At 39.8% G+C, this 22,205-nt stretch overlaps 1 protein-coding gene across 11 annotated transcripts in view; it reads right to left on the bottom strand.

The window, feature by feature from the left end:
- The window catches only part of TENM4 (teneurin transmembrane protein 4), a 4,497,462-nt gene that overhangs the window by 1,227,115 nt on the left and 3,248,142 nt on the right, over positions 1-22,205 (bottom strand). For all 11 annotated transcript variants that reach the window (XM_044071318.1, XM_044071319.1, XM_044071323.1 and 8 more), the window contains one exon: positions 10,623-10,837. In XM_044071318.1, coding sequence (XP_043927253.1) covers positions 10,623-10,837 — 215 coding nt within the window. The remainder of the gene's footprint in view (positions 1-10,622; positions 10,838-22,205) is intronic.

A 22,205-nucleotide genomic window follows, 5' to 3' on the forward strand; every position in this document is an offset into this window, starting at 1 on the left:
AAAATGTCAATTGCAAAACTAAGGGCACTGATACAATCAGCAGTTCTTCCACAAAGGAATACAAAACCTCAAGCTCTTGGCAGCAATCTAAAATGAGGAGTATATGAATAGTACACTGAATGCCCTATCTGAATTCAAAACCCTGATAATTGTACATATGACACAGAGCATAAACAATTACTTTCTTCAAGTCTTGTGAAAGAGCAGGTATTAGACTTTTATTCAAGCTGCATGCAGGAGGACAGTTCCCCACATGTAGGGTGCTAGAAGTCTGTCCCCTGCAAAAACATTAGTCACAGCAATATCCACTGTTATCTCTGATATTTTAGGAGTATGACAACTAAGGGTTCCCCCAGAATAAGAGCCACAGTCAAGATTACACTGGTTGGTGGTGTCAGGCTAACATAAATGACTCTGATGAGCTGAATGAACTCTAATCATACCCTGATGCAGGAATGGGATCCATTCCTGCCATGGCATTGGAAACCCAAAACACTTCTAGAAGTGAAACCTAAAGGCTTTTCTATTCTCATGATGGCAACTGAATGTCCATATACTGGTATGTTCAGTAATTACTAGTTTTTATGATCTCTGTTTCTGTAATATCAAAGGTTTGCATATGTGGTTTCTACTGTATATATGCTGTTTTCCCATACCTGATCATATACAATCCCTTAAATAAAATGATTCCAGAAAAAGAAAAGGAGCCATAGAAACATGGTGATATACCCTTCCAACAAAACTGCAATCATTCAGGTTTATAATATATAACATATGTATTTTCTGTTCCTTTCTTCTAGCTGGGTTTTATTGGGATATGGACTGATAAGTCCAACATAGTTTAGTCAAGTGGCTGCTGCAAACAGAGTAAGACTTGCCCCCCCCCCCATATGACCAATGCTATAGCCAATCCATTTTTTGATGAAACCCAGCTTAAATGACAATATAATCATATACACATCAATGTATTTTTATACATACACAGACACACAAAAACACACACACACACACACACACACACACACACACACACACACACACACACATACACACCAATCAGATGTGCTTTATTACACTAGCATTTCTGTAACTGCCCTTCTTCCTCCAAGTGTATCATCTGTTTTCCAAGGCTTGGTTTAATCCTAAAAATAAGTTACAAGGCGCCCCACTCACTCATTCTCATATACACTTCATGATATGGATACATTTCCTTCTCTACAACAACAAAAAGGTACTTTCTTAGAGCTGATAAACCTTCCACCTTGAAAGTACCACATATTCCACAAATCACACTCGAGTCTCATTTCTTTTGAAATCCACCTACCCTCTGACCCGTGTTTACAAAGGGTGTCCATACAATGTCCCCCACTGTGATGTTTCTTGCAAAGTATAAATATTCAGTGAGGACAGTCAGTCTGTACTATCCAGCCAGCTCCCCCTTCCATATCACACATGCAAAATGGAATGCACTTCTCTTATTGCAGTCCTTCTGGAACCCTGAAATGTTGGTGAAAGGCGTATGTTCCTCAGTCACTCATGCTATGCATCCCATATGTAAATGTCCCCAGCCACAACTCTTACACACACACACACACACACACACACACACACACACACACACACACACACACACACACAAACACACAGACTGCTGCATGGCTGAGTGTCATCAGAAAGCAGAAATCGAAACAATTTTCCCTCCTCTACCTTATTTGCATTTTCTTGTTTTCTCCTAGTGCCACCCCATGACATGTTGATGTTGTCATCAGGCTATTTCTGCAGTTTGCACTTCTCTTAACTTATTCGCAACAGCTATAATAAGCAGAACTAACCTAGCAGTAAGCCTTCAGGTACTGCAGTGATTAACTGCTTGTCATTATGAAAGTGCATCCCAGTCATTAATATATTGCTTCCCTATTTGTTGAATCCTTGCCTAGCCAGTCTGCCATCTTGGGTCCTACTTCATTGTCCTTTTAGGTTCATAACTACTTCTTTGGGGGCACTGTGTTCAAGGTCTTATGGAAGACTGAGTACACTTCTCCTGGTCTTAGCTGTTGTGATGTTGGTGTACAGTGTGCAAGCAGAAACCACCTGGGTATACAGGCTTTAAGGAGAAAGCCCCGTACACCTGCCACTGTACCGCTTTACTTAATATAACATGTCAAAAGCCAAACAGCCTCAGGAAAAGTTACATAAATTGTTTAGCACTGTCTTTCTGACACAGTACAATAGACCACTGTTTTTCATCTGCCAGTCCGTGGACCGGCTCCAGTCCAGCAGAAATTTTCTGCTGGTCCATGAAACTGGAGACTTATTTTTTAATTAAAAAATAATAATTTTTTAAAGGGTGTTCTTCTTTAAGAAGAATGCCCTTTGCATACTGTCACACAAAACCTGTCACGTCTGTGCGACTGTCTGTTCAGAATAGACAAGTGAGAGGTAGGTGTGTGTGTGTTTAAGTGGTAGGTAGATGGGTGTGTGTGTAAGAAGTACGTAGATAGGTGTGTGTGTGTGTGTGTGTGTGTGTGTGTGTGTGTGTGTGTGTGTGTGTGTGTGTGTGTGTGTGTGTGTGTGTGTGCGTGCGAGTCCAGATTTTCTCAGAATGCCAGTATTTTTGCTTTGTATTTTTTAGTCTGATCCTCATAAAATGTGTGTTTTTTTGGGGTTTCTTGTGGCAAATACGTGAGGACAAACTTCACTAAATAATAACAGGCGTTTGAGTTTCAGACTTCATAGCCTTCAGAAAATTTATGATAACACAATACCTTTAATTCTAGTAACTTTCTAAGTTTGTGAGAGCAATATTTAAATTTTGTCCCACCATTATTTTTGGCTTTACTCCGACTAGGCAAGATGAAATTGAGAAAACAACAGGAAGAAAGGATTATGCTGGAGGATTAAAATGCTTATTGACTTACAGCTGTGATGCAGAACACGTGTCAAGTTATAAGGGAAATTTATAAGATTCTCACAGTGGATGGGAATTATTACATGTATCACTGGTGACAAACCCTGGTTTTGTTTTAAGAACAGAAGGGATCTGAAATGGATATTATGTCATGAGAAAGCCAACAAAGGATCCACCTTAACTGCAAAACACAAAGGCACATTTCCTTGGAGAAGATGCAAAGTCTGTTAATGCACTCATTCTAGTAACCACTTCATACATCTGACTACTGGGAGAAAAATATATGCTTGATACATACAAAGACTGCAACACCAAAAATGTTATATGCATGCTGTAATACATACATTAATTTCTATGTTGGAAAAGCTAACAGACCCCCTTCAAGGACAGAATTTTACACCACTTAAGTGATATAAGGCTCCAAAATGAAACCAGCACCTTAAATCAACAAATCTCTGCTCATCCTGGCCATAAATTTCATCTTATGGTACTGGATATTATAAAAGTGAGTAAAAGAAGTGGTGATATAGTTAATAGAACTGAGATAAATGAACTAAGATGGACAGCAGACTTACAGGCTGATAAAACACCAGGACTGAATGTAATGGCTCCTTTAAAACCCCTATTAAAGGGGTGTAAACTAAGAGGATGAAACCCTAATCTCATTGGTACTTTAATAACCTCCTAACCCCTATGCAACATGGCTTCAGACCCCATTATAGTACATCAACTGCCCTACTGTCCTTTACTCAAACTGTTGCCGAAGCCATGGACAAAAATTTACTGGTTTCTTGCCTCTTTCTTGACCTTTCTAAAGCATTCGATACCGTATCACAGTCTAAACGTCTCGATAAACTATCACAACTTAACTCCTTCTACTATTAAATGATTCACTAGCTATCTCACTAATAGACAACAATCAGTAAGATGGCAGGCTGCAAAACAAATTCCATAAACTGGATAAACGCCCGGTTTACACCTCAGAGCAGAATTAAATTAAAAATAAAGCAACGAACTGACCACGACTCTGTGAATTCAGTTTTAATAAAACACATAAGAGTAAGCGCTTTCACGATTTACAGCTAATCGCTTCTTCAGACTCCATTCATACAAATAAAACAACTAAATTTAAGTTAACACTGACTAATCAGATACCACATCCTATATCACATCATTAATTAATAATTAAAAAATTCTAAGCTTTAAAGCAGTATACAAAAAATAGTAATAAAAAATGTGTCATATAATTGAACCAATAAATTCAATGTTTCAGAGACCTAGCTTTCAGGGAGGGTTTCAGTGAAACTACACCATTTAGCCCTGGTGGTTTATCTGCCTGTATTTGTAGTATCCATTTCTGCTCTATTTCTTCTACTCTGTTGTTTATATCACCCCCTCTAATGTTTTGTTCAATAATCTCTCGCACCATAAAATTAAATATATGTTGCGTGTCCTCAGTTAACATATGTTTCGCTAGAGCATTAGTATCCTTCTTGTTAGTTACATCTCTTAGATGTTCTAATACATGTCCTTTGAGGCATCTATTGGTTTTCCCTATGTAAAAAACGAAACATTTAGTACAAAAACTGAAGTAAACTAAGTGCTGTATTTTACAGTCTGCATAGAAATTAATTTCTACATCAAAATTCAAAGAGGGGTGTGAAAAGGTAGGTTTATTATACAGATAGCTACATGCCACGCATTTCCTGCATGGGAATGTGCCAACACTTTGAGATTTTATTAGCATCTGTTGTTCCTTGTTTTATAACAAAGTTGTCTTTTAAGAGATTTCTTGTTACTAAAACAAAAATGTGGCCTATCATCAATAACCCCATCCAGTTCACTGATTGACCTTAGGATGTTCCAGTTTTTTTTCAAAAATTGAGCAAAATCTCCTGATGTTACTGGAATAGGTCACTGGAAACCTAATCATATTAGAATCATTCTCATATGTGTCATTTTCTATACTAATAGTGCCAGAGAAATAGGGCTTGGCTTTGTTTTTCCTTTCCTGTGACACATACCTAATACTGTTCCTAATATCTTTATCACTGTAACCTATTTCTTTGAACTCTTCTTTTAATGTTAATATTGCTGTATCTAGGTCTTCGGCTGTATTGTGTAGACGGCTAGCTCTCATAAATTGTCCCTTAATGACATGTTTGCTTACATGTCCTGGGTGCATACTTGTCTTGTGTAGGATGCTGTTTCTGTGACTAGGTTTTCTATATACACAAGTGGTAATGTGTTTATTACTTGGTTTACACAGCTTAACATCCAAAAAATCAATGGTCTCATAGGAATATTCATATGTAAATCTTAGAAAATCTGTGGTACTAGATAGATGTTCAATCAGTTGTTCTAATTCTTCAATAGTACCCCCCACAACAAAAATGCATCATCTACAAAACATGTATACCATAGAATCTTACTTTGGTATTCATTACCTTGTAATAGATGACTCATTTCCCATGCCACTAGTACTAGCTTGGCGTAGTTATTTGCACAGGTTATGCCCATAGCCACGCCAACCCTTTGTAGATAGTTTTCATTGAAAACAAAAACACTGTTTTCAAGTATAATTTCAAGATCATCACAAATCAAATGAATTTTGGCATTGTCTTTTTATCATTTAGTAGTTCAGGTAGCTTTTCAATGCCCCAACTATTGGGCATCACCGTGAACAATGATGTAACGTCCATGGTGGCAAACATATAATTTTTATCTAAATGCAAAATTTTATTATACAATAAATTCAAAAATGCCTTGGTGTCCCTAAGTACAGTCTCACATGACTCTAAAACTGGATGTAGGCATTTCTCAACACAGATCGATACAGCTTCCGTAGCCCACCCTTTACTTGAGACTATGGGTCTCATAGGTGGGCAAGTCATATTTTTATGGACTTTAGGAAGTCCATAAATCATTGGTGTGAGTGGATTTTCTATTCTAAAGTAATCAAACAATTCTTCACTGATCTGCCTTGTTGCCAATAAGTCAAAAATAAACACTGAAACCCTATCCACAATTGCTCTAACCTGTCTACCAGTAATCGGTGAATATGTATCACTATCATTCAATAACAGCATCATCTGTTGAATGTAAAATGATTTATCCATCACGACTACCCCACCGCCTTTGTCTGCTGGTCTAATTTCAATACAAGATAGTGTTCTCAACTGTTTCAGTGCCTCAGTTTCCATTGCACTCATATTATGGAACATCACTGGACTATCTCGTGCAAACTCTTCTCTGATTTCTTTTTCACATACTGTAACAAAATTTTCTATAATGGGGTGTGGTTTTGGCATAAAAACGCTTGGTTGTTTAAAAATATTAACATTTCCCATCCCAGTATCTTTAAATATTGTTTTCAAAGTCAAAGTGCATGAGAACAGTTTCAGTTCCTTAAGCATGTCTGTTAATGTAGTTCTTTGCGCTGGTATAAAGCTTAACCCTTTATTTAAAACAGACAGCTGCGGTTCACTTAGACAATAATTAGATAGGTTTATTACCACGTTTTTTTGCTGCGTGTTGTCATTGTGTTTGAATAAGTCACTCGCTCCTTCTGTTGTCGAACCCTGCCCTTCCGGCCTCTGCTGTTCGACCATTCCCTTATGGGCAGCACATTGCTCAGGACAAATGGCAAGATGGATGATTGTGTTGTCTCCTTCAGTTCTAAAAAAGTGGAGACAGATGGAATCCCATTGGTTTTACTATTAGTAGCAGCATTAGTTCTCTTATTGCTCATATTCAGCAAGGAAACTTCTTCCTCACTGTTCCCAAGTTCCGTTGGTACAGACGCTACGTGTGTTGTGGATGCATTCTCATTGGTTGTGAATTCTATAGTATTTCTTAAAGCAATACCTTCTTCAGAATTAATTGTGCTAGATGGATTCGTTCTTTTATCAGATTTGTCATTACTCACTGCATTAGTTGTTCTTTTTGGCAATGAGAAGACCTCCTTACATTGGAAGTCATCCAAATTGCGCTGTAGTTTCCTCATCTTAGTATTCTGAATCCGCTTCTCATAATTCAATATACTATCGAATAAGTCTTCCAATTTACTGCCTATAACTTCAGCAGAGAAGTTATTAGCTAGTTCACATTGTAGTTTTTCAATATCATCTACCAACATTTTTTCATGCGGTTTAAAATATTTGATCAAAAGGTGCATGTAATCATAACTTAAATGTAAATTTAAGCTCTGCCATTTTTGTAGCAAGTCTGGATAGGTTTCACCATAGGTGGGCATAGTTAGCACCCTCAGTCCTCTGGGTACTATTTTGTATTTTAAGGATGCCTCAAGGTGAAACCTCTGCCACTGCAACCTTTTAAAGCTATAAAGTTTGTTTTCCAGCCTCCTAAAAGTCTCTATAAAATGCATGTATGTGTCATGATCAGTCACGTCTTTTGTTGTAGCTGGAAAAACTGGATTTTGCATAAGGGGGTTGCCTTCCATATTAAATAACCCTGTAAAACATCCATAACGATTTCCTCTGGTTTCACTGGTATTTTCACCTTCTGCCATGTCCCAGTAAGTGAACACTCCAAAAAGTATGCAAAACAAATTCCACAAACCGGATAAATGCCCAGTTTACACCTCAGAGCAGAATTAAAATAAAAATAAAGCAACAAACTGACCACGGCGCTTACTCTTATGTGTTTTATTAAAACTGTTTGAATTCACCGAGCCATGGTCAGTTCATTGCTTTATTTTTATTTTAAGATGGTAGGCTACCTGCTCCTCTTACTTACCAATCCAAACTGGGGTGCCTCAAGGGTCGCTTCTTGCCCCTTTACTCTAATATTTTCACAAACCAACTGTATACTTCCTGTACAGCATCCTCCTTGATACAATATGCGGATGACTCTACCCTTATTACCTGTTCTGACAATTTCTCTAACCTCCTCTCTACTAAACACCATAGCATCCTATCTGTAAAAAATGTCTAACTGACAACCAATTCTAAATCCTAAAAAAAACCTACTACTCTTTTTTCCAAAAACCCTCTCTAACCTCAAATCAGCCTTTAACATTTCATCTCTTGACAATGCCCTCATACAACCAGACCCACATACTAAATTTCTTGGTGTTATTATCAATGACCTATTAAAATTTGATACACACATTCAGCACTGTATCAAAAAGACCAATCAAAAACTCGGCCTACTCTAGAGACATAAACAATACCTAGCCCCTGACTCTAGGCAGAAGCTGGCTCAGGCCTTCCTCCTTCCGTGTCTACATTATGCCTCCCCCATCTTTTCACATCTACAATTTACCCTCTTGCCTAAACTCTGTCAATCATATTATAGTGTTGCAAGATTTGCTAGGAACCAACCCTACAAATCTCATCACTACCATGCACTAAAACTCCAGCGGCTTGACTTCCCTCAGCTGCAAATGACTCATACGCTACTCTTAAAACCCCTTTCCTGTCCTGCTCTATCCTAACTAATATCACATTATACCCCTCCCAGAATTCTCCACAGCTCTGACCAGCTGCTTCTGGACACCTACAAACCAAACAGAAGCATTGGTAAACTTCTTTACAAATAGAGTATTTCCCATGCATGGACCATACTCCCCCTTAAAATCCAAATAATTTCTAACATAAATAATTTCTAACATAAATCTCTTTAAATACAAACTTAAAACTTTTCTCCTAAATGTCAACACCTGTCACTGCAATGATCCCACTTAAATCCCACCTTACCACCGTACTACCTCTCACACTTTTAACACCCACCTATTGCAAGTGTCTTATCTCACTGGCATCTCTTTCTCTTTTAGTTGATTAAAAAAAATACAAAAATCTAACTTTTGTACTGCATGTTACGCAGGTTATTGTAATGTTTATGTAAACTTCATTCTCAGGTATTTTGTAAATTTCTAATGTTCTCATGTCAAGCACATTATTTTATTGTTTGCATACAACTTCATTGTCAGATGTTTATCTTTATGTAACTTTGTAATAACTGTCTGGAGCTTTTCTCTTCGGGTCTCCACTGAAAACAGGCCACTAACTCAGTTGGACTAACCCAGTTAACAAATGACAAATAAAATAAAATCAAGATATCAGAGCACGTCTCAATTATTTAAGTGCAGTGGTCTATTATATTCTAGAACATCTGAGGAAGGCATCAATCTGAAAACGTATCTTAGAGCTCTTATACATATGTTTTTACCAGGTTTTATTTGTGATTTCTTATGAGTTTTACATTTGCTATTAAAGTTTACATCTGATTTTAGTTGTATACCATCCTCTCTGTGGTTGCAGCATTTGACTTTACATTTGTTTGATTTCTTATCTTAATCAAGCTGCATTCAGCAGTTTCTGGTGTGTTTTGCCATGTAGTTAAAAAAGATAAGAAAAATATATATTTTGTGACAGCATATTGTATATTTACTGGCAAATTAGTTCATTTGCTTAGATATTATTGGCAGTTTTTGATAAAAAAAAAAACCTCTTAATTTACTAAACAACATTCCTTTGATAGCCTATAAATGTGGACGTAGTATAGGTGACATGCTTGCACACAGTTGTTTTATTTCTCCCTTTATTTAAATGAGTACACATTTAAGTGATTCTTTGGTTGGAACCTTTCCTTGTGGTACATTCTGTAGTTGTAAATACACAGTATGCTCCTTTGATAGAATAAATAACTTATGGCTCTGTCCTATTACGAAATTTTTGTGTATGACAGAGGGTATTATGTATGCCCTCCTGTACCCTTGTAATTTATTCTATATTGGTGAGAGTAAAAGAGATTTTAAATGTAGGTTATGGGAACATATTACAGATCTAAAAAAACAGAAAGTTGAGAGCCCAATACCTATGGATTTTAAACAATGTCAACAGAGTAATGCATTATTATTACAAGGTACTGGTTTAGAACAAGTGGTGGTTAACTTTAGTGAAGATTATATACTTAAAGATAAGTTATTATACAAAGAGACTATATATACATTTTGAAATATGGCACCCTATCACCTTAGGGTTTAAAGGTAAAATGTAATTGGAAGTATTTTATTTGACTTTAATTTTTAAATACTTTTAATTATGTGTAATGCTAAGGCACTAGAGTTTAATAAAGGTAGTTTTTTTGTGTGTCTGTAGCCTTTGGTCTCGTGTGTGTGTGTGTGTGTGTGTGTGTGTGTGTGTGTGTGTGTGTGTGTGTGTATGTATATATATATATATATATATATATATATATATATATATATATATATATAAATACATTTGTTTAATTATCACTTTTTTCACTTGATAACTGAGGGAGAGAAACTCTGTGATGACTTGACGTAATTCACTTTCTAAAACATTTCCTGCTATTTACTCATACTTTGTTAGTATTTCAGTTGGTTACTTTTGGTAACAAGTCAGTTGTTTAATTATATCTGGTTCATACATTTCATCCTACAATCACTAAATGAGAACATACATTTCAGCCTTAACTATAAAGAAACACATGCACACACTATCACAGTTCCAAGGAAATGTAGCTGCACTGAAATATGCCAGATCATATGGCTAGCAAGTTACCAATACAAGTTTTTGTTTTACAACTGTACTGCAGTCACCGTGGGTCTGTGGCATCAGCATATTCTTGTGATCTTTTAATCTTAGGCCTTGTCAAGCTTGACAGATTTGAATCAGTCAACATGTCAATAAAATATTAACAAAATTTCCCAGAAGTTACTGCTTACCTGAGTATGTGAAGGAGGTAGCCCTCTTCTGCCATATATTCCAACCAGGGCATCTTTTCCTAAAGACACATTGAATTTTAGGTACATAGGGTGGTCTATGAACACCTGAGACCTCCAAAAAACTCCAGAAGGAATCTTCTGTAAAGCCCTCCTCCCAACATCAATCTCTCCAGAGTCTATAGAAGTGTCTTCCGAGAAGAAACTGTCTGGTTTTCCTATAATGACAGAAGACTTTTAGTGTTTAGCTTTAACTGTGAAACTGACAGTATTTTTTCTCAGTTTTATACCATGCACGATTGAATGAATGCCACAACATGCAACACACACCATTTACATGAATGCTTACCTCCCTTTCACAGCATTCTACTACTCCATTCCTCAGGCATGAGCTACTTTAGATAGATACAATACTTTATCCCACTAAACTTTTGAGATGGGTTAGTGGTGTCTTATTTGAGGGTAATCTGGGGCAGAACAGTTTAATTCACTGTATCTAGCAAAATGTGATTGATGTGGCTCATCTGTATACTGGCCTATGGCATTATGACACAAAGTCAAATGGCTAACCCACTCCTGGGAAAGGCACACTTTGGGTAAAAGACCCCTCTAAATAAGCTTTTGGTATTAGCTTAGCCTTTTCTTAAAATTACATCCCAATAAAGACTCAAAGAAGATGCATCTGTGAATCACCTGGTCCTTTTCTGATGCCCAAAATCTCTGGAAGCAACATCTTGGCCAAAAGTTGCTCTAAGCACAGCTGTACCACATAATAAATGAAGCATGCGAAAGGCAACATTTAAAATGTGTCCCTGGAGAACTGGCTCCACTTTAACCCCTCCAACCACCACCTAAGAACTCTTCTTCTCTTTCGTAGCTGGATTTTTAATAACAACCACCAATGGCACAACCTCTTAAGCCAACCTCAGAACCCATCAGGAAATCTTATGCAGTTTTCCAGCCTGCTGTCAAAGACAGAGAAGCAATGTGTTCACCCCATACAAAGTTTCCATACAGTCACAGATAAGCTATCATGCAAGGATGTGACACTTGGGAACAAAGGCAGCATATGTTCCAGAAATCAGCCTTGCTCTGTCTATGCTGCATTACCCCACCTTAGTGTTAAATGGAACTTTAAATTATTTGTTAGAGTCTAACTTCTGTCATCAGATGTTAGTTTTGCTGTCAAGTGTATTCCCATGGCACTGCCAGCTGAGTCTGTTGAGTGACTATGTGTTTTACATTAGATGAAATGTGTTAATAAACAAGTTGCAAGATGTTAGATTTTATAGCAGAAAGGCTGCAAATAACAACATGAACATCCATTCTCTATGTGCAAATATATCCCTAAGGACTTCTGCAGAATAATTAACCTCTACATTTACCAGTATTAACTTATGTGATTTTAAAGACTGCTGCTGAATAACTCACTACTTTTTGAGATCAGATTCATTTTTTGTTAATAAGCTATGGTATCATAAGCACAGTAATATGAATTCTTAGCATATACCAATTCCTGAAAATATTCAAGTCTAAAGAAAAAGGATAGCAGTTTAACTAAGCTTGTTTTAGGTGACCTCCTAACACACAAGGTAATTTCCCTGGCCTATGCTTTGCAATCAACTTAAGCTGAAACAAGAATACACTGATGAAGAATTTCATCAGCCAGGGAGCAGTTCTCCTCTCTCAAGTCTGGCAAACCTGTTAGAGGAAGCTGGAGGACCTTGTGTCAAGCATGTGTGCATGTAGATAGACACCTGCAATAAAGCATGACCACACAAAAGTACAGTTACGTTAGGAAATTACCATAATTATACATGTTTTTGGCATGCCCACTCTTGCAGTACTGATAACTTTTTGGCACTTCAGCTGCAAAAGGTACGACATTTGTCCTGACCAGTAACATAGGCAGGCTGTAGCGAGAGGGGCAACTGGCCTGGGCTCAGATTTTTGGTGGCAGTGGTGGTGATGGGCCAGCATGATGAGCCAATCTCGATTTTTCATTAATGCAATTTTGTGGTCAAATCTGAGCACTGTAGCACTCCGTATGTGGTCTAAACTGTAGCAACTGCTAGTTGAGGGAGGGTAGGGAGTGGGGCACAGATGTGAGACCTGAATGACTGGGGCAGGAGAGAGGGGGCATGTTGTGCATCTGGCCACCTGGTTGGCATGCTAATAGAAGTAACGTCTGTTTTTTTTTATTCACTTGAACAGCATGGGGGTGGGGCGCTGGTTCACAATACTGGCCCAGAGACCTCGTTGAACCAGCTATGCTTTTGGTCCTGTCCTCCACAGCTCTGCACCCTTCCTGTCCTGACTGGACAAACATCCACCCATCTGGACATCAGCATATCATATGCTAACATGATCTTTAGTTTCTTTTTTGCCATGATTCCCACAAATAGTGGTGTGTGACATCTTACCACAAAATGGTCGCTGTGTGAAGCAGACTGCAACAAGAGGGGACCTGCTAAGCTACCTCTCCAGCAACAGAGTAAGAACCCCTTGAATGTGAAAAAAAGGGGAGGGGAGGATAAGGACCAAGTATGGATGGACATCCATCCCATCCTAGGGTGGAAGGAGGGTGATAAATACAACTGCAAAAGTGGACATGCTAGGACACTACAATTTTCATAAGTTCTTACCACAACTGTACTATGTTAAGCATACTGTATACTGTTGTTGCAGCACTGATAATGCCTTGCCAAGATTCTCAAAGCATAAAAGCCTTGCGGGCAGTTGGACTCAAGAAGGAATAGGTTCCAAAAAGCAATGCAAGATGATTTATTGCAAACTCCTCTCTTGCCCTAGGGGAAATTAATGCTTGGAAAAAATGTGAACTGGTGATCATGTAGCTGCTTTCAAAATGGACAGACTGCTGTCCCCGCTTAGAAAGGCAGCAATGGCTGAAGTGTTTCTACCAGAATGTCACAAACTCTGTGATAATCTTGCCATAGTACAAACAGTAGGACAGCAGTTAACCATTTAGATTTTTTTTTTTCTTAAAAAACAGTTCTGCCTTTCCTGTCCCTTGAAAAGATATAAACAAGCAATCCATTTTCCTTGCTTCTTTTGTTTTATCCAAATATTATCTCAGTTGTCTATGCACATCTAGGGAAAGCAACATCCTTTTTCCTTTGTTTTGGTGAGTAAAATCTTCCCCCCTTCATTTTACAAAGTAGGGTAAAAAAACAGAAAGGTGAATGGCCTGATTTTAAGTACTATCAGTCACTAATTTAAGCATGAAGGAAAGGTTAGTGTGAAGTGTGACTCTGTCCTTCTGGAGGATGATATAAGGACTTCTTTAGGATAAGGGCTTGCTTTGAAATTCTCCTGACAGAGGTGATGCCACTAAAAGCACAGTTTTCTTGGACAGATATTTGAGGGGAGCAGAAGCACCTGGTTCAAAATGAGGCAACATTAGCCTCTCTAGAACATGACTGAGATCCCATGTAACAAAAGTTCTCTTCTTAGGAGGTCTCAGCTGCAGGACCCCTTTGAGGAACTGCTATACAGGCAATCTTGAACAGAATGGGAGTTCCAAAGGTAGACATGTTGAAATGATGTACACATGTACCTTCAATGAAGTAGAAGATCATTCTGACTTGAAAGGGTCAGACAGGTGATTTATGACCAAGGACACTGAGGATGGATGAGATTTTGTCTCTTCCTTTAGCATCAAAGGGTACTAAAGACAGCATCATTTCTATTTTTCTAGGTATGATTTCCTTGTATTAGGTTTCTGAGCCTCTCTTAAGCTAGAAAGCATGTCCTTAGAAAACATGTCCCTGAAGGAAATGGCAGCTGGATTACCTATGCTGTCAGTCTTAAGGTCTTCAGCCTGTTGTTTTGGGTCAAAGGTTCATGTACTGAGGCAGCATTAAAGTTTCTTATATGACCATACTCATCATAGGAAACAGCGGTGGTGCAGCGGTAGCATTGTCACTTCAAGGCAAGAGGATTTCCTGTTCGATTCTCGGCTGGAGTGCCTTCTGCGTGGAGTCTGCATGTCCTCCCCGCAGTTGAGTGGCATTCGAAAGACATGTGTGAATGGGCGTGCCTTCATTGAAGGTTTGGCATTAGACTGGCACCTCAGCACCATAAAAATCGACTGCCAATCATTAGCGGACTGGAGTTCCGCTGTGGCAACCCCTAACTGGGAAAAGCCGAAAGAAAAACAACAACATATGACCATACTCATCAGAAGGGAAAACCATGTTGCTTCAACCAAAATGGAGCCATTATCATTTATATTACCCAGAGGGGAAGGGGGACTTGGAGAAAGGCATTCAGAAATAGGCCTGTCAAGCTCTTGGAGGAGGTGATTGTTGCCCAGGACCCTGGAAGAGGTGTCTTCATGATTTTCTTTTATAAATGAGTTTTATCTTTTTATTTTTTTTTTTGAGAAGCAAAAGGATTTATTACTGTCATCTCTTCTGTGGACCACATCCGAAAAAATCTCTGTCAAACATCCACTTGTGAGATTTGATTCTGTTCTTCTCAGGTAACCTGCCAGCATGTTGTCCTGAGAAGAGATGCAAGAATGTCCCTTGGTTCATACCTGCCTTCTTGGACATAAACCATGTTTCTACTGTTCGCCTGTAAACAGGGTAAGGAAATATCCTCTCCTATTATTCATGTACCATATCATATGGGATAAATAGCCTTTTTGAATCACATTGTCTATCTATGTTCACAGGAACAATGTTTGCTACCTGGGAAAGAGACGGGATTCTGTAAGGTTCACCAGAAAGTAATAATTTTAAAACATGAAAGGTTTAAATGCAGTCATTCCCAACTCGTCTTCTGAGTTGTATCCTGTATTAACAAGTCATCCAGCTGGGGGTAGACATGAATCTTTTTGGTTCTATAAAAAGCAATTTCCAGAGCCTAGAATTCTGTAAATACCCTGGCTGCAGTTGATAAACCATGGGGCAAAAAGGTGAATTGGACGTAGGAGGTCCCTGCCTTAGACCTGAGCTACTGGATGTCTGCTTTAGCTATGCATATGTGCAGGTATGCATCCCTCAGATCTAAGGATAGCATGAGCTTGCAAGGTTAAGGTTAACATTCCTGGATGTCTGCTTTAGCTATGCATATGTGCAGGTATGCATCCCTCAGATCTAAGGATAGCATGAGCTTGCAAGGTTAAGGGTAACATTCTGAACTTTGGATCCTTTAGAAACTTGTTTACCTTTCACAAATCTAAGAGTGCTGTCCAAGGTTTGCCTTTTCTTGGAATGAAGAACAGTCTTAAGTAAAACCCTTGGCTCTTTTCTAGTTGTGGCTCCCTCTCATCGTACCTTGCCACAAAAGATCTCGTAATAATGGTAGTACTAATGGTCTTTGGTGAATTTGTTTTCTGTGCATTGCAGGTGTTCCTAATTATATATTTTATTAATAAATGAATTTGGACTCTTGAGCTAAATTTTCAGCTCCCAGAAGGTACCTGGCAATATGTTTTGGGGAATACAACAAGTTAGATTTTTTTAAAATTCCCTTTAGACTATGATGAGGAAGCAAAATATGTTACTAAGGAAATTATTTCTTTGAGCTGGGATAAGAGCTGGGATATAGAAACTGAATTGTCTAACTACAGTGAGGTCCTACTAAGTTGAAAACTGTTGGCTGCCAAAAAAAAAAAAAAAAAAAAATTATTAGCAAATAGAAATCAAAAACAAAACCAACTGTAACAGAACTACTGAATGTTGTAAAGCAGATAAAAGAAATGGGGAGTAAATTTAGAAAAGAGAAGGAGGACACCACACAGAAATAAATGTAATCCACGGTAACAATACATGCAGATTAATGTTCAGGAGAATGAGTGATATTTCAGGGAAGGCAGAACTTGGGCAATCTATGTAATGTTAAACTGAATAATAATTGTTAAGACATACATTTTTGTATAATGCATGACAAGGAAAGAAAAACTTTGAAATAGTGTGTTTTCTGTTTTATAATGGAATGTATACTCATGCCACTATGCAATATCAGATGTTAGTACAGGTGTTTAAAAAATCCAGTACCCACATCAAGAAATGTGATGCTATTGGTATCAAAAGAGACCGTAAACTCAATCCCCCACTTGTTCTGATTAAGATATTCAACAAACTCCGACCAATTACTATATAAAAGGGGAATGTTTATTAAGCATTTTGATACACTGATGAAGGCTTTGTAAATTTTCAGCCGAAACTGGTCTGCTTGTTCTCCTTATAACATTATAATAAATCTCATTGTCACTGTTTTGCTGGCTCTTGCTTTTTTGAATTATATAAAGATGCAGATGACTATACCTTGGGTTTGATACGTCGGAAAAGAATTCTCATCTCATGTGTATTCCTTAAAGCATTGGTATTAAATCCTACACTATCATTTCAGCCTATGTGTATTTATGACATCCATAATGTTCTCAGCAGTGCAGCTTTTGTACAGTAAGACTTTTATATACTTTGCATTTGAATACTCCTATAATTAAGAATGACTGCCCCTTGTAAAAAAGTTCCACTAAGATGATGTTTTTAAATGTGTAAGAAAGCGATACTGTGTACCTAATAGTACGTTTATGATTACATTTCAATGCAAAAAGCACAAATGTAACATTCTGTTTTATGACCTACACTGAAAACACAACAATCACAAGGTACCCTGATATTTGAAAAAAATATTCTGAAAAGAAAATACAGTACAGTCTGTTAACCTTGGTTGATCTAGAAAGTATAGTTGTGTACACTTACCATAAATGTAGATGTTCGAGTGTATTCACTGTTGCAGTCATCACACTAGGGTTATCTGCCTGCAGGTAGCCCTCAGTCAGCCCAAATACCAGAGACATAGTATTTCTGCATTGGATGCTGTCGCTCCAGGACTGACGTCAGGTCGTCAGGGATATAAATATAGGTGTCCAACACCATTACATCAGTTTTTCTTGCCCCAAATGTCAGAAGCCCCTCAAATAGGGAGCTAAGTTAATACCAATACCAATAGCCTTGAAAGGAGTGAGTAATAGCCATAGCTAGGATAGAGAGAGAGAGAGAGAAAATGGGGCTGGAGGGAGGGAAACCAGGACTGCAACAGTGAATTCACTCAAACATCTACATTTATGGTAAGTGTACACAACTGTACTATGTTCTTCGGGTTTCACTGTTGCAGTCATCACCCTTGGATTCCCAAAGCTGAAGAAGGGTGGAGGCAGTAAAGAAGAGTTAGGGCTGGCTAGTATGCCTTGCAGGACTGCTATTGCAAAACCTGCCCTGGATTTGGAAAAGATAGGCAGGTGGTAATGTTTGGTGAAGGTGTGTACTGAACTCCAGGTGGCAGCTTCCAGGATGTCCCTGGTAGGGACTCCCCTGAGAAATGCTGTAGTGGTAGATATTGCCCTAGTGGAATGTGTTCTGACCCCCTGAGGGGTTGGTTTCCCATGGTGCTTGTAGCAGAAATGGATGCAGTGTGCTATCCATTTGGAAATTAATTGTTTTGAAATGGCCTTGCCCTCTGCCCCTGTTGCAAAGTTGACTAGTAACTGGTCAGAGTTTCTGTAGGTCTTAGTCCTATCAAGGTAGAATCTGAGCTGTCTGTGCACGTCCAAGGAGTGAAGGATCCTTTCCCCTTTATTTTGAGGATTAGGGAAGAAAGTTGGCAAATGGATGGATTGCTTGAGAGCCACAATGGACACCACTTTAGGCATAAAGAAAAGGTTAGTCTTGAGGGAAACTCTGTCAGCATGGAAAATAATGAAGGGTTCCACAGCCATAAGTGCTTGTAGCTCAGACCCTCTTCTAGCTGAAGTGATGGCCAGAAGCAAGGCTGTTTTCCAAGAGAGGAATTTTTAGTCTGCTGACACAGCAGATTCAAAGGGGAGAAGCGTGAGCTTTTCCAGTACAAAGTTAAGGTCCCAAGCAGGGGTGGGTGCTCTCCTTGGTGGCCTTAAGTTGTCTGCCCCTCTCAGGAACTGTTTGATAAGAGGTTGCGAGAAGAGAGGTGGCTCACTGTTGTAATGAGCCAAAATGGCTGAGGCATGTATCTTAATGGAGGAGAAGGACAGGCCTTTGTGGAGGAGATCTGCTAAGTAATCCAGGATTAGAGGCAGAGAGGGCAGAGTTATGTCCTCTCCTTTAGACAGAATCCAGGAGCAGAACTTTTTCCACTTATCAGCATAGGATTTTCTTGTACTGGGTCTTCCGGCATCAAGAATGATGTCCAGCACCTGCTTGCTTAGGGTTGCTGGGGGAGAATTCAAGGAATAAGCCAGGCTGCAAGATTTAGGGTTTGCAGTTGTGGATGCAAAATCTGTCCCTCCTGCTGAGAGAGTAGGGTTGAGTTCTGGTGTGGGTGCCAGGGTGGCACTGGTGACAGGCTGTGCAGGAGTGGGTACAAGTGCTGGTGTGGCCAGTACGGGGCAATCAGAATTGTCCTTGGTCTGTCCTATCTTATCTTGAGTAATACTCTTGAGAGAAGGGGCAGAGCGGGAAAGGCATAGATTGAGAGATTTACCCACTGAAAAGATAGGGCATCCACTTTCCAGGCCCTGCTGTGAGGATTCCTGGTGCAGAATTTGATGAGCTGGTGGTTGTGGGGGGAGACAAAGAGATCCACCTCTGGGGTCTCCCATTTCTGAATCAGAAGGTTGAAGGTGCTGCGTTCCAATTGCCACTTGTGTGGGTCTAGGAGATTTCTGCTTAAGTCATCTGCCAGTGAGTTTTATTTGTCTGGCAGGAATTGAGATTGCAGATGGACTTGCATGTCCAAGGTCGTGTGCCACAGGGCCATGGCTAACCTGCAGAGTGGGTAGGAGTGGTTTCCCCCCGGCTTGTTGATGTACCACATAACTGTGGTGTTGTCTGTTTTTATTAGCAGTTGTCCTGGAAAGAGTAGGGATCTGAAAGCTGTCAGGGAATTCTGCACAGCTAGCATCTCTTTTTGGTTGATGTGCAGATGAATTTGACTTGGGCTCCAGTGGCCCTGAATGCATTTGCCGTCCATGTGTGCTCCCCAGGCATAGTCTGATGCATCTGTGGTTAGGGTCTGGGTGATGTGGGGTTGAGAAAAGGGCAGTCCCTTGTTGTGGTAGCATGCTTCTGCCCACCAAAGGAACTCTGTCCTTAGACAGGGTATGGTAAGAATGACTGTTTCCAGGTCCTGAGAATGCTGGCACGAAAGACTTTTTAAGTACTACTGAAGTTTCCTCATATGCAGTCTTGCATATGGAATTAGCAGTATACACGAGGCCATGAACCCTAGGGCCTGCAGTATTTTTCTTGCAGATAGCTGGGTTCTGGTGGCCATTTGTTAGAAGTAGGCAGTCAGATAGACTTGTTTTTCTGAAGTGAGGAATGCCATCTGGGATGTTGTGTCCAAGCTTGCTCCCAGGAATACAATCTTTTGACTGGGTACCAGTTTTGATTTCTTTTCTTGATGGTGTACCCCAAGGAAGTGAGAAGGTGTTTCACAAATGTCAGATGCTGCAACAGCAATTCCTGACTGTCCGCCTGAATCAGGCAGTCGTCCAAGTACGAGAAAATTTGGATATTTCTCTGCCTGCAGTATGCAACGGCTGTCGCCAGGCATTTTGTGAAAACTCTGGATGCAGTAGATAAGCCAAAGGGAAGTGCAGAGAACTGATAATGCAAAGATCCTGCCCTGAAATGCAGACACTTCCTGCATTACTCCCTTATGGGGATGTGCAGATAGGCTTCTTTTAAGTCTAGGGTGACTAACCGGGCATCCTTGGCTAACATAGGAAGAAGCTGTTGCAGGGTAAGCATTTTGAATTTTGGTACCACCAGGAAGGTGAGTTCCAGGATTGGGTGCCAAGAGCCCTCTTTCCTGGGTACCATGAAGAGACTGGAGTAGCATCCTTGACCGCTCTATTCTACTAAAACCGGCTGAATACCTCTGATATTGAGCAGGGAACCTACTTGGCTTTGAGCCTCTGCCCAATGGTTTGGAGGAAGATCTGGAAACACGCTTGGGGTTGGCAGTGAATGGAAATAAAATTTGTATCCCTGGGATACATCGTTGAGGACTCACCGCTCCTGTGTGATGGACATCCAATTTTTTGCATGAAGGGCAAATTTTCCTCCTAGGGGCACAACAATTGGGCAGGGCTGGGGAGTGGGGTAAATAAGTCATTCTGAGTTTTTTCTGTAATGAGGTGGCTTACCACTCCCTGCTTTAGGGGTGGGAACACGCCATTGCTTAGATCTCTGCATACCCTGAGACTGTAGTCTGGGTGGTCTGTTTCCCCAGGGTCTGGTTTGAGAAAGCCTGGAGGGGGCTGGAAAGGAAAAGTGTTTGGAAGGGCAATGCCTACTGAATCTAGGGGGTTGCACTTGTAAGAATTCTTTAACAGTCTGCATATACTTAGCTTTTTATTCCATCTTTTTAAGAACCTCTTCTGCTTTGGTGCCAAACAAACTGTCCTTGTTCAAAGGAGCATCTAGTAACTTTGATTTGACATGGACTGACAAGGTCTACTCCTTGAGCCAAGCATGTATTCTCAGTACAGATCCAGTGACTACTGCCCGACAAGATGCTTCTAGGGTGTCAAAGCCACACTGCAAAAGTATGCTTGCTGACTTGGCTTGCAGAGTGCATAAGCTCCTGCAATTCTTTATTTTCTGCACGGTCTGTAAAGGTTGCCACTTTTTGTTTAATAAGTTCCATAATATGCTGCTGGTACTTCAGCATGTGAAACTGACAATTAAATGGCCTAATAGCAAGAGTTGCAGAGGTATATACCTTCTTACCCAATCTGTCCAAAGCTCTGGAATCCCTGTCAGAAGGGGTGGGATTCTTGGCTGTAGTAGCCTGGATACCTTTATGCCCCTGGGAAATGATCTCTGGGTCAGCAATATGATTCTTGAAAAGAAATGTGTGTGTCAGGTACTCTGTAGTACCTGTCTGGGTTCCTAGGGGCAGGAGGTAAAGTATCAGGAGTAAGACTGGATTCTATAAAAACATCATCAACATCCAGGACAGGGGGTATTGCTAAAGGCCTGTGCTGAGGCAACTCTAGGAATTCTCTGAGTCTGTTTTTGGACTTAGGATAGTCTTGGCATTCCCAGTGTAAATGCTCTCCTAAGGTATACAAGGTTTCACCAAAAGAAAAATCCTCTGGAGGGGAGGCAGAGAGAATGGATTCCTCTGCATCTGAATCCTCATAAGCAGATAAGGGCATGTCTTCATAATCAGAAATCTCAGGGTCATCGGACTCCTGGTCTGTAGAAGCTGTAGGGGACTGGCCTCTTTTTCTCTTAGCAGGGGAAGGCTGACTTCCCCTAATCAGCATAATAAGGTCTTCTGCCATTCTAAGCATTTGTTTTTGTGGCATGGGAGCAGGTGCATGCAATTTGGTCCTCGGTTTTCTAGGAGTAGTGTGTACTCTGGGCTTAATAAACTCGGTAGCTTTGGTTAAAAAAGAAGAAGTCGGTTTGAGTCGAACATCGGTTAAGCGAAGAAATGCCTCAGAAGCCGGAGCCTGCACAGTGGCTCCGGACCTATCCAAGGTAGAGACATCCGAGTGTTCCATAGTCGAAGAACAGTCTCGCTCTATACCGGACTCCGAATGGGTCTCGGTAGAGGCAA

Source organism: Protopterus annectens, chromosome 5.part0, assembly GCF_019279795.1.
Source record: "Protopterus annectens isolate FY-2018-M chromosome 5.part0, PAN1.0, whole genome shotgun sequence".
NCBI lineage: Eukaryota > Metazoa > Chordata > Ceratodontiformes > Protopteridae > Protopterus > Protopterus annectens.